This window comes from Rhopalosiphum padi, chromosome 2, assembly GCF_020882245.1.
Source record: "Rhopalosiphum padi isolate XX-2018 chromosome 2, ASM2088224v1, whole genome shotgun sequence".
Classification (NCBI taxonomy): domain Eukaryota; kingdom Metazoa; phylum Arthropoda; class Insecta; order Hemiptera; family Aphididae; genus Rhopalosiphum; species Rhopalosiphum padi.
Genome location: NC_083598.1, coordinates 3,628,203 through 3,642,011, shown reverse-complemented (window position 1 = coordinate 3,642,011; position 13,809 = coordinate 3,628,203). Strand labels below are relative to the sequence as shown.

At 25.3% G+C, this 13,809-nt stretch overlaps 1 protein-coding gene across 3 annotated transcripts; it reads left to right on the top strand.

The window, feature by feature from the left end:
• On the top strand, nucleotides 1-9,650 carry LOC132919171 (clotting factor C-like). Of its 3 annotated transcripts, none has more exons than XM_060980551.1 (10): nucleotides 3-512; nucleotides 5,606-5,666; nucleotides 6,430-6,552; nucleotides 6,692-6,868; nucleotides 6,961-7,176; nucleotides 7,734-7,901; nucleotides 7,971-8,104; nucleotides 8,184-8,351; nucleotides 8,696-8,852; nucleotides 9,159-9,650. In XM_060980551.1, exons 3-10 carry the CDS (start codon nucleotides 6,459-6,461, stop codon nucleotides 9,338-9,340), a joined length of 1,296 nt encoding a protein of 431 aa, XP_060836534.1. In that variant the 5' UTR covers nucleotides 3-512; nucleotides 5,606-5,666; nucleotides 6,430-6,458; the 3' UTR covers nucleotides 9,341-9,650. The 3 variants fall into 3 exon arrangements, with proteins under 3 accessions (XP_060836533.1, XP_060836534.1, XP_060836532.1); XM_060980549.1 differs by having other exon boundaries at nucleotides 6,663-6,868; XM_060980550.1 differs by lacking the exon at nucleotides 5,606-5,666 and having other exon boundaries at nucleotides 1-512.
• The last annotated feature ends 4,159 nt before the right edge of the window (nucleotides 9,651-13,809 follow it).

Sequence of the window (13,809 nt, the reverse complement as noted above, 5' to 3'; positions counted from 1 at the left end):
TTAGCAGCTGCAGGACGTAGTAGTAGGGATGTACAATGCATCGTATAGCAATTTCGGTTGCTCATATTATTTTAATTAGCGATCTATGTAGTTATCTTTTGGTCGATCATTTTAATGTAATTTCGCACATAGGTGGTATATGTAATAATATCAGTACCGAAAAATAATCTAAATTCTGCTAAACTAATTTCGAAAACCTATTATTATGTACTGTGTAGTTGTAATAGTGATATTATAATCGTGTATATAATTATATTGTTGGACATATTATTTAGAGATCGTTGTAAAAACGATGTACTTTTCTGATAAAGTTAAAAGATATTTTTTAGTGTTTATAATAAATTACAGTTAAATAATACTTACACGTTTATCAATTTAATATAAAATTTTATTTAGTGATGTTCATTTAATTTATCGAATATAATATTATACATTTTTGCTTTAATAATATAATTCGTCATTGGCCATGGAGGTGAAGAATTCCTGGTTAATATATTCATGTATAATTTTTGGTACGTACTCGAAATGTTTATGTTGATATTGTTTACAATATAAAAATGCATAACATTGAATAGTTGATTATATGAAAAAAAATGTAGGTAATAGATTTATTAAACTATATTGAAGTATTTTTAATACGAAATTTAAAAGGAAAATAACCTATTAGAAGAATTTTAGAAGATACGTTTTTGAAAGTTTGACAAATTAGTTTTACATTTTATTATTATTACAATTTTTTTTTATTGACTTTTACCTTCTATTAGTGCTGTTGTTGCACCAGATTGGAGGGGTTAATATAATGTATCAAATGGAGCTGAAGAAAAGGTTTATTTGTTAAATGATTAAAAATCGAAATTATGATTTGATTACAGTAAGTTAAGTACTATACTACCATTTACTATTTTCTATTTGTATGATAGGTAAATACTGTGAGAGATTTTTCTATAGCATAAATGAACGTTCTTTTATCATATAAAAAAAATATTATTATTGTAAATCCACCAAACATTATTCTTATTTCATATTTGTTTGATTTCCAAAATGTTAATATATAATATATGATTTTTTTCATTTTGTTTTTGAAACCAACTACTATTTGTGACATGCTAATCTGTTTATACGATATTATTGCTTTGGAAATTGACCACCAATTTTCACGATAATTTGTCATACAAATACGTTCTCTAGACCTGGGTATATTATCAATTTTAACTCAAAAACCTTAAGTTTTGATAAAATTAAAGTTGGTTTAAGCTGTTCAATTTTGATTTTAAAAAAAGATTTAAAATCAGCACAAAATTGAATCGTATAGAATACTTTTTAAAAATTAAATCTTATATTATAATGAAATGTTAATAAAAACTTGAAAATATGATTTTTTTTAAATCATAGTTAAAATTTAATATGGAAAGTGTTTCGTATGATCTACAGAATTTAAATATTTTTTAAAATCAAGATCAGACAACGTTAACTACGAAATTATAAATTGCTTAAACTTTTCCCTTTAAATAATAACCGTAGCGAGGCCCCTTAAAACTCAAATCCGAATCGACGTGCGTTTGTGTATACTGTACACTGTTGTGTAGAGGATAACAAATACGGACTAAACACTATTATTAAGTATTTTCAACATTTCTTTAACAAAAGCCTGTTCCTGTAATTTGATTTTTAATATAATAAATTAATTTCATATCGTTGTTTAAGAGTAATCATTGATAATTTAATGTGTGATTGTTTTTCTATTGGTATTTTCTTCATTGAAAATAAAAAATTTACAATATGTTTTTTTTTTAATTTGATCCAGTTCATATGATCATATGTATTTGAATTAACCATTGTAATTAATAATTATATGTGTTTTTGAAGTTTTTTTAGTATGAAATCCTTTATTTTTCCATAAAATATGATTTATACTTAATTTTTAAAATTAACTGTATAATTAAAAAAAAATTTAATAGTTTTTCACTATTATCATTTAATTTGTCAATAATATGAATCTAGGTAATTTTAAATATTTTTATAATATAAATTGACGGAATTGACGCATTAGGATTAATTATATAGTTTTGAAATAGGTATTTTAACTATTTTAAGAAAAATAAATTATGTATACAGTTTTGTTAGTATACAGCAAGGATGGCCAAACTTTGTTTATTCACGATCTATTAAAATATACTTAACCTTTGATGATCGACTTCCGTAGAATTTTTTTTTATTATTAAATAACTATAATTATTAAGAAACATACTTGCATAAAGTGTAAAAATACAACAAGTATTATAAACTAATTACTAATTACTAAAAATAATATAATATATAATACTACAACCTCGATTAATTTTCGTGAGCTTGGCCCTAAAAATAAATTCTAACATGATCGTCTTTGAAATTGTCCGCAATCGATCTGTCCATCTCAAAAAAATTCAATACTTTTAGTTCAAAAATAATATTTATACATTATATAACTAGATTCGTGTCTCATTTTTAATAATAAGTTAATAAGTTTATAAATTGATTCCGTGAAAATTTGAGTTTCAAATGAAAATATATATATATATATATATATATATAAAACAATATTGTGTCTATTTATTTTTAATATATTAATACATTTATAATATATTATTTTATATACACTATACAGATATAACTTATATCATATAAGAACAATATATATTCGATTTTGTACTAAATTATCAAAAATTTGACCCCGGAACCAGAAATAAATTTTGTGACGTCAAATATAAGGAAAATACCAAGAAAAAATTGAAAATGTTAAATGTCTATAAATGTCTCGAAAAGAAACATTTTGTTAAAATGATGAATTTCAACAAAAAACTAAAATTGGTTTAAAAATATATTGAAATATAAAAAAATAAGGATTAATATCTATTTTCATAAGAATTTAAATTTCAAATGATTTAAAATATTAATATAAATAAATTGATTAATAAAATAAGAAATGGGGGCGAATATGCTTGGTGAATCTAACCTGTATAATAGTATAAATGATATAAAATAATAATGAAACAATTAATTCATTATCCTTTGTTTTTATTATTAAAATCATTAATTATTATTCAGAAAATATAAAATTGGATTAATTTTTATATTTAGAATTTTTTTAAATATTCTTTTTTCTCAAATATATAATAACGTAAATATAATATGAAATTAAGCTATTTAATAATATAATATACTGTTTATTTAGAATAATTACAATTGATATTATGTTTAATATACTATATTTAGACTATAACGGTCTATAACATGTTTTTTTTATGAGTTTTGACCTTTGACAAAATTTTCCGAGGATTGCTAATTGATATTCTCTCGTGAATACCCAATTATTTTTTTATACGATAATGTGTTGGTACGGTTTATTCTAATTAATTACAATATTATGTTATTAAACATACAACTACAGTAATATTATATATTGGATGTTTGTAATGGTCGAGAATCGAGATTATTGTACGGGAATGGTAATAAAATCGATTTTGAACTTTGTAGAAATGTAAAACTTTGTAAATGTTTTTAATTATTAATATATACATAAATACAGTTTTTTCGAAAAGAATAATATATCATATAATACTAATTACGGGAAATTGAATTGCGATAAAATTGTCTTAAATTTTAAAGACTTATAAAAATAATATTCTGATACTGTATATTATTACATACAATAAGTATTATTTATTCTCGGATTATATTTTAATTAATGATAATATATCAATAAATTAAGATAAAACGTAGGTACTCATAATAAAATCTTGTTCTTTATTTTATTCATATTTCAATTTTGTAATTTACAAAAACATGACGAAAATATGCGTGCGTAAGTACAAATTTGTACCTACTTTTATGTAAATATGATTTTGGGACCAAACAAATAAAATACTATATAACATATATATTATGTTGACCAGACACGTATTTGAAACCTCACCTTGAGAGGGGCGATTATTTATTTTTAGGAATAGTCCAAATCCTCTATGATACATTTATACTGGTGTACTCTTAAGAGGACGTCGCACCCGCATGTGTTGCTCCGTCTTACACACGTATACTATATAGATAAAACTTGTTTATGCAGTCGGAGTAGATTTCGCTCAATTTTGGTTCTAGAGTAAATATACATGTTATAAAATCAAAATATAACAATATTTTGAAGGGCAAGACGATGAGATTTTTTTTAAATTAAAATTTTGAAAAGTTAAAGGTTATTTAAAAATTTAAAAATTTTCGCCAATTCTAAACGATTATAATGAACATTATATTGGAAATAATGGAAAAACTCAGCGTTTTGGCCTCCAAAATACCATCATTTTTTAATTTTATAATAGGTATATATATATTTACTTAAGAACCGAAATTGAGCGAGTTCTATTCAGACTGCGTAAACGCGTTTTGCCTATGTAGTACGTGTGTAAGACGGAGACAACAATATATGCGGGTGCGAAGTCTTTTCTTAAAAAAACAATATATTCTATCTCAATCATTATCAAGATTTAACTGATACTATTTTAAATCGTAAATTCGTAATTATTATACAAATTTATAATAAAAAATTACAGATCATAAAATATTTATAATCTTATTTAAGTTATAAGATACATACTAAAATGGACTATAATATACGAGCTTTGGAGGCGATCGCCCCCACCGCACCCCTCAAATACGTGTCTGAGCCTGACGTGATATAATGATTATATTATGTTCTTTATTAAATGATAAATAACTCGCAAAACAAGTCGTATTATGTAAACAATCGGACCCCATGATAATAATTTTATAAATGGACAATTGGTTTTCATTTTTATTTATTTTTTTTTCTGTATTATTAGAAACAGTAACAGTAGCATAATTAATTATTTAAAATTATTATTTTAGTTTCACTACTAAACACAATTTTTATGTTATATTTTCAAATAGAAAAAGATGAGATACAAATTTTGATCGGTATCTATTTTTAGCAAACTGTAGATGAATTTTTAAATCATTTGTATTGCCACCATGAAAATATTAAGCAATTATTACTTTTTTTTTTATTTAACTTAAATTATTTTATTACATTTTTTATGTTTCAAAAATATAATATATCTGTGAAAATTTTCAAAATATAAGTGCTTATAATATATCTTTTGGTATATTGGTACATACAATTTTTGTTTTTTAGAATAATGGAGACTTATCGTAGATTCTCATACGAAATTTTCCCATTAGGACCGATTGTCCTAGATTTTAATCAATTACTTTATTATTTTTAATGTAAGGAGTAGGTAATATATACATAGTTTATGATACATTCATAGATATAATAGTACTAACTAAAAAATATATGAAATGAGTAAAGAAGTATTTTTAAATTAAAATATAAGGTGAAGATAGAAGTCAACCAATGAAAACTTTTTCTACTTCGATAATATTATAATATATAGTTTATTTTTTTATTTTTTATTCATTATATTTATTTAAAACAAAAACGTATATTACTCGTACATCGATGATTTATAGTTTATATGCCATATAAATATAAAACAGAAAATTCTGATTTATAATATGACACTATTTAATATTATATACAAATTAATTGTTTCAGGAGTAGGCGTTTTTTGTGATAGACAACTTGGAAAACGACAAGCTGTAACAACTCGCTTGGTGTTAGTAACTATTATATTTATTAAAATAATTGTCTAAAAAATAGGGTAGCTTCGGGGAAGACTCACACTTCAAAAACCTTAAAGAAAATTATATTAAGAATACACGAATTACCTATATTGATTAAATATATAATAGATACACACCGTAAATATTATAATTACTCATTCATACATGACATATAAACTTGATATATTTCTCGTGACTTTCTCGAATACTCTATAGCAGGAGTCACCAACTGGCGGAATACTAACACTTTTTTTTATGGAATATTATCCGTGGAGTTAAGAATAAAAAATGTAAACATTTGCATCAATTCATACTAAATGGTTTTTTGTTTCAATTGTTTTTTTTCGCAGCCATTAGTTTTTTGTGAATTTTGCCATTAATACTTTTAAAATAATATATTTTAGCATAAATTTCAAAAAATAAAAATAAAATGTAATAATTCATATATTAATATTATATTACAAGAATTATTATACTCTTTACATCTGATAAATAATAATGACATTAATAACCGATTTTTTTTAAAACCTTATTTCAATGTTAGTTACAAATATCGTGATTATGTCAGATTAGGCACCAGTTGAGATTTTGTTCCTACATCGCCTTATTGACCATTTTAGGGATCCGATGATTTAAAAAAATATTTATGTGAAAAGATGCTTTCATAAGCTAACTATAGCAAATATAATGTGAATAATTATCATTTTAAATCATTTTTGTTGCTTATTTGAATTTTGAATTTATAATAAATTACAGAAGTTCCAAGGACGTATTTAAATGTTCAAATGGATTATTTATTAACTCGACGGGTGTTTGTGACGGTCGTGCGGATTGTCCAGATGGTTCAGACGAGACTAAAAAATTGTGTTCTATGCAACCGTAAGGAATAAATCTTTGAGCATGGGTTTAATAAGAACCAATTAAACTAGATTTTAGTTTAATGTAGAGTATATATTTATTTAATATGGTGCTAATTGTAATAATTTAAGGAAATTTTGCGTTTTACCGACTGTTAAAGGAGTTATATATTCTTACGAAGGTTCAAATGAAATTTTATCTCACGGGTCGAAGATTGACCATTTTCGAACTGTAATTGAAAACTGTGAAGTTGGATATCATATGACTAACCCCAAAAGTTTTAGGTTTTGTCAAGGAAATGGAAAATGGACATCAACTGTTGAAAATCTATGTCTCAGTAAGTTATGTATTGTAATTTTTACTTAACTATTTAAATATTATTTGTCCGATGTTTGATTATGTTTGCTTATAATATGTTTATGTTTATAGAAATGTGTCCACCTCTAATATCCGATAGTTTAGATATTAAATGTTCTCTATATGGTAACTATGCTGATTGTTCCAAACTATCAGTATATGATACAAAAGCAATACCATCATGCAAACCAACACATATACTGCCAAATGGACCAGAAGAAACTCCAATTGAATTGCGTTGTCAGTCTAACGGGATGTGGAATAATCGACTATATAGATGCATTCCTTGTAATTATATTCTTTAATTTTATGAACATTAATCTTAAATTTATATATGTAGATGATTTGGCAAAAATCGGTTCCCGCTATCTTGTTATTGATTTATGTGTAACGAATATGAACGAACAGTTACAATGATAACAATAGAATTTTATTTTAAGTCACTCATTTATAGTTACTTCTCTTACTATATTATTTTAATTATTTTGCTGTATGTATTATAAAAGTTTATATTTAAGATGAACAAATAATTGTTTGGTCAGGTATAATCGTTTGATATACATTTTTAAGAGGATGTGAGCTCAATATTTATTTTTATAGTATATCACTTTACATTAGTCTTTAAAATAATAATATATATTTTTTTAAATTTAAATGAACATTAAAACAACTCGATATGTCATACATTTAATAATATTATTCTAACTCATTTTTGTATTGTGCCATTTTATAATATTGCGTTGGCATCCTCTTAAGCTTTCAACATCACGTTTTATTCTCTATTATATAGGTGAAAATACTTATAAACTATTGTAATCTATATTTGTGTTGAATTATAATTTTAGATTGTGGTAGATTATATACAAATAGCACGGTATTGATCAATAATGGTGTCGAAGCTAAAGTTGGAACAGCTCCTTGGAATGCTGGAATTTATCAATTAAATAAAGTGAGTTCCAAGTATGACATGATATGCGGAGGATCATTGATTTCTTCAAATTTAGTTGTTTCTGGTAAAAACTAAGCATTATGTTTAAGACCTGAGAAAGATAGATAATTATTAAAATAAATAACATTTTTAGCGGCTCATTGTTTTTGGAAAAAAGATATGCCATCTAATATAATATCAATTAATGATGGTCTATATAAAATTGCTGTTGGAAAATATGATAGAGATTACTCAGTAATTGACAATGAATTTACCCAAATAATGGATGTAAGTTTTTGGTTTAAATGTAGAATCATAGAAACTTATTTTAGGTAAATTATTATATTATAATAAATCAATTCTATAGGTGGAAACAATTTATATAAAAGAAAGATATTATGGAGTTAATGGATTTTATGCTGATGATATAGCTGTTATCGTGTTGAAAAACAAAGTTTCTATTAGCGTTGGTGTTGCACCAGCTTGTGTTGATTGGGTTTCTAAATTTAGTGTACCAAATGGAGCTCAAGGAAAGGTTTGTTTGTTAATAAATTATAAATCGAAATTATTAATTAAATTACAGTTACTATATTACCATTTACTACTGTCCGTTTGTATGATAGGTTAATATTAGGTAAGTGACTGTATGAATTTTTATGTATTATACAAAAGAAAAAAATATCTAATAATTTAAACTGTAAAATCATATTTTAACATTGTTCTTATTTTATATTTGTTCGATTATCAAAATGATAAAACATTAATTAGTCAGATTATAAATAACTAATTATTCTTATTAGTCATTACCAATATTTACATGTTTATATTAAAGAAGTGTAATCTTACATAATCTTATAAAACTATTTTATACTTTCACAGATTGTTGGTTGGGGACAAACAGTAAAAGGCATACAAAGTCCCATCTTATTAGAAGCGACTTTACCGTACATCAACCATGGTTCTTGTCGAAAGATGTATACAAATGGATTTCAAATGTATGTGACTATTGATAAGTTCTGTGCTGGGTCTGCATTAGGTAATATGTTGTTTATTAATAAATATTAATATTTGAAAATATATTTTTCTATATTTTTTTCTCAACAAACAAAATTCAACTATATTATATATTGTTAGAATATTACCATTTATCATTGATTGTAAGTTTTACTAATTATTTTTAATGAATTATTTTACTTATTAAACTTAAGAATTTATTATCTATAGTGAACATATACGAGTACTTATCATATCTGACTGTGTGTGAATTTAGGACTGTAAATCTGAATTATTAATAAACTCCATTAAAAATAATGATTTTTAGAAAAAATGTTTTTCATTTTAGGACAAGGGGTTCATCAAGGTGACAGTGGTGCAGGCTTAATGTTTTTACATTTTGAATTTTATTACTTAACTGGAGTAGTGAGTGTCAAGGATCCAAATACAAATAATTCAATAGCAGTTTTTACAGATGTTAAGCGCCACATTCAATGGATTCGTGAATTGTATAACAAATATACTTCTTAGTGATAATATATCCAAGCCTAATAGTATGGTAATTAAATAAAAATAATATATTCTACGTGTAATTGTAATCAATATTTATATGAATATTTTTTTACTTTCAAATAATAATTATTATTAACAGTTCATTCTCAACATTTGTTCATTTAAATTAAATTTAATTCGTCATTATTATAGGTGATACATAAGCATTATATACATATAATATTATGTTTAAATAGTCTTTTGCATTAACAAATTTTTCGTTTATAATTAATTGTTTTATATTTATTATTATTGTACTTGGTTATTAAAATAACAACATTTTTTTTTATTTGCGTTCATTTAATACCCAAATGGTTACACCCAAAGTGTTTGATGTATTCGCGTTCCCGACTAAGTTAATTATTTGGATTTCGGGTTATGATTACTGGATGTATTCGGGTGTTCAAACACCGGAATAATAAATTTAAACAAACGTTTGGGTGTTATTAACTGTTATTACTTTGGTTAATATACGATTTTATTTTACGCGTGTACTTATTGCCATCGTCGAGAGTCCAACGATTTGTCGATAGCAGTGTACTAATATATCGGAAGGTTTATTCGTCGGTAAATTTCCTACGACTATATTATATATTACACATATTTCGTTTTTTGCACGTTATAATTAAGTCTGTTGCAGATAAAACCAATACCTGCACTATAGCAAACACCTTATAATATATATATAATATATATATAGTATAATAACAAAACTGATAAAATGTACAATATATACATAATAATAAAATATTTAAAAACACGTTACGTTTAACAATATACATATAATTTAATATTTTAATATACCTCCACAATATATAAGTGGGAAATCGTATAAATATATTTGTGCGTGTGTGTGTGTGTGTGTGTGTGTGTATGTGTGTGTGTGTTAGTGTGTGTGTGTGTGTGTGTGTGTGTGTGTGTGTGTATAATATAAAAACAAATGTGAGTAGGTATAAAATATAATTAAAATAAAAAAAATTTAAATTTATTGTTTTTGCTGTAAAAAAAAGAATTAAATACATTATTCATTACGATAATAGTAAAATAATTTTAAACATAAATTATATTACTTATATTTTTATTAATTTTTTTATCATAATAATTGTACATCGACGTTGTTCTGTTGGACTTAAACGTTACAAACATAATATGTTATACGTATATTATAAAACTCATACTCTCCGCTGTACACAAATTATTGTTACACCGGTTATGTAATAAACATAAAATAATTAAATTAATTATATTTCTAATGTTTTATATAATATCTACCTAATAAAATACGTGCAATTGTATGTAATATTTAATTTATTTAACACGATACATTGCAAATTTAATCACGTGTATTATATTTAATAATAATATATAATATTAACGAGTGTATTGGCTGATGTTAGTATTTAATATTTAATTTTTAAATACCCATTAGGTATATTATGCTGTAATCGTCACCATCAGATTGCCTACACAGGTGGCTTTATTATACATAAACTGATTTTCACCGTTGATTACTAAAAGTACTTTGACTTTTTTACGAACAAATCGACACTCTACTATCGACTTCCGAGGGAATCGAAACGGGGGTTAGAGAAAATTTCTTATTTCACTGATTGCGCCCACGTGGTCTGCGATCCGACGAAGTCGGATCGCCTACCTGGTAGGTTTGTTTCGTGTAAATTGATTTTTACCTTTTAAAAACTTTTACTTCGCACGATTATTTTTATACACTCAATATCCAATACATATAATTTTTCACCCGTGCGCCGACATTGTCTGAGATCCGACGTAGTCAGTTCGCCTACCTAGCTGGTTTGGTTTCCCTTAAAGCTTTTTTAAAGTTGAGTTCATACAACATTCTGATTTACAAATATATTCAAAAGAAAATTAACGAGAATGTCTGTGTGTGTGTGTAATGAAATACGAATTAAACGAGTAAAACAACGTATGACGCGAATTAGGTGACGGTTCGGAAACGGTTTAAGTGCTCGAGATTTGACATTGGTTTTCAACTCGAACTGTAGTCGATAGGATTAGGCGTTAGGATAGGATAGGAATTTAGGCAAGGTGTATCGAGATCGAATCCCGGCTCCGGCGACATTACTGGCGGTGCTTTGATTAACACTGCGAGTCAATTTTTGCATTTTTTTTCCAATGTTTTTTTTATTTTTATACGATTTTGCTGGCGACGTCGGTATATTTTTTTTTATTATTCGACTAATAAAAAGCAGTATTTCAATATTTATGTACTAATTTTTTTTTTGTTGAATATTGCAAGTGTTAAATATATAATATGTTTTTTGTAATAGTACTTATTGACAAGTGACAACCACTGAGTATGTTATATTATAATTATTTATTTTTTAAAAAATTTAATTATATATCTATATAGTATTATATTGCAAAAAAAGATCGGTACCTACCTGATAAAACATAATATGTATATGTATGGAATACTTAGAAAATATTTTAAGAGACTGTGCTATAATGTATTTTTTAAAGTCATATAGATCGGGTATGATGCACACTAAGATTTAATTCTTTAATTCTTTATAGTGTAAATTCTATAGTTTTTTTTCTATACTAGGGATAGTATATAATAATACAATAAAAGCATGATATATTGTAGATAAATACATTAAAAAGACGATTAATAAAAACATCCGAGCTTCATCAGGGTTTTATGCAAAATTACTAATAACTTTCAAGTTTCGTGATCAAAAAATATAACGCTTTTACAACATGTGATGTAATAAATGTATTGTGGATTATTTTACATACTCACATCGTCTGCGATCCGACGCAGTCGGATTGCCTACCTGAGGGGTTTGGTAACACTTAAAGTATATTCAATTTTTAGCAAATAAAAAATTCAGATTTCATAATTTGCGCCCACATAGTCTGCAATTCGACACAGTCGGATTGCCTACCTAAGCGATTTTGTTGTGTATAAATCGATTTTCCCAACACTCGTTCGACTTAAACCTTTTCCCCTACTATACAACATCAGACTTTCGACGTCAGTAGGTATAACAATCCGCCGCAGGCGGATTGCCCAGCACAGGTATCGATTTGCATCGAATGAGGACTGATAGCTAGACACTCTATTACCATTTTTCGTACTTATATACTTCTCCGTAAGTTTGTCCGACGTTTGTCCGTTCGAATTGAAGCCCTTGAAATCAACCGTTCCACTTCTGGGGAAGACTCATTTTTGGACTTCATAGACCAGCAAGCAGCTAATGATATTTTGACGTAGGTTTACATTGTTAAATAATTTATAGGTTATACTGTTGAAAAATCGTTTACAGGCATTTAGATGAACCATTAGGATTTTGAGTATTTATAGACCTACATTCAGGTAAATTTTCGTCAGATCCATCGACACAATCGTTTTTACCATCGCATTTCGTACTTTTATCCACACAAGCTCATATAGGACCCATTATCGGACTTCAAGACCACCAACAACTAATGCAATTTCGACGTAGGTTTACAATATTAACTTAAATCTAGTTATTCTGATTATATGGTCATGCTTATATGTATTTATCTATTTATTTATTGTATAAGTGCGTATACATATATACATAAATATTATAAACACTTTGTATGTACATTTATAATAATTTTATATTGTATTATAATGTATATTTTATATTACGTAATTTAAATAATATATATTATTATACATTCATATCGTAGATTGGATTGTTTACAAGTATACCGGTATACATTATAGCTAATATATATTACAATTTACAATAACGCATTTCTACAAAATATAAAATCGATTTTTATTACCATTTGTGTACAATTCTATTGCATATTGACTGACGTAAAAAATAGTGGAGAATTATTAAACTATTAATTTTGCAATAATATATTAATTATCTATGAAATATATGATTTTAAAAAATGGCATCTCATCATCTTATGATGCTAACTGTATTGAAATTCATAATAACAGTGTTGAAAGTATAGTATTTGAAATTTTGAAATATACTGGTTGAAAAGAAACAGATTTTTTATTTCATATTAAACATGAAGAAAAATCAAATTTCATAGATTTTTTCAATAGTTGAGACTGAATAATTCATTATTATTATTATTAAGGGTACTATTTTATACTATATAACTGGTTTTACTGTTGAATAGTTACTTAAAATAAGTGATTATTCGACATGTAAAGACAATCTCATAGAACTGTCAAGTGCACATAACTGTAATCATAAACAATAAAAATGCCTATTCCATTTTAGCTGAAGTAAAAAATAGAAGAGAATTATTCAACATTTCAAAAGTGTAATGAAACTAGTTAAATATATTTAAAATCTATTAATCAAATATACAATTTTACTTCTAAAAATAATTCTTGTTTGTTTACAACAATAATAATTTTATTCAAAAATTATGATTAAAATTTCAATATCTTACAAAATGTGACGCTT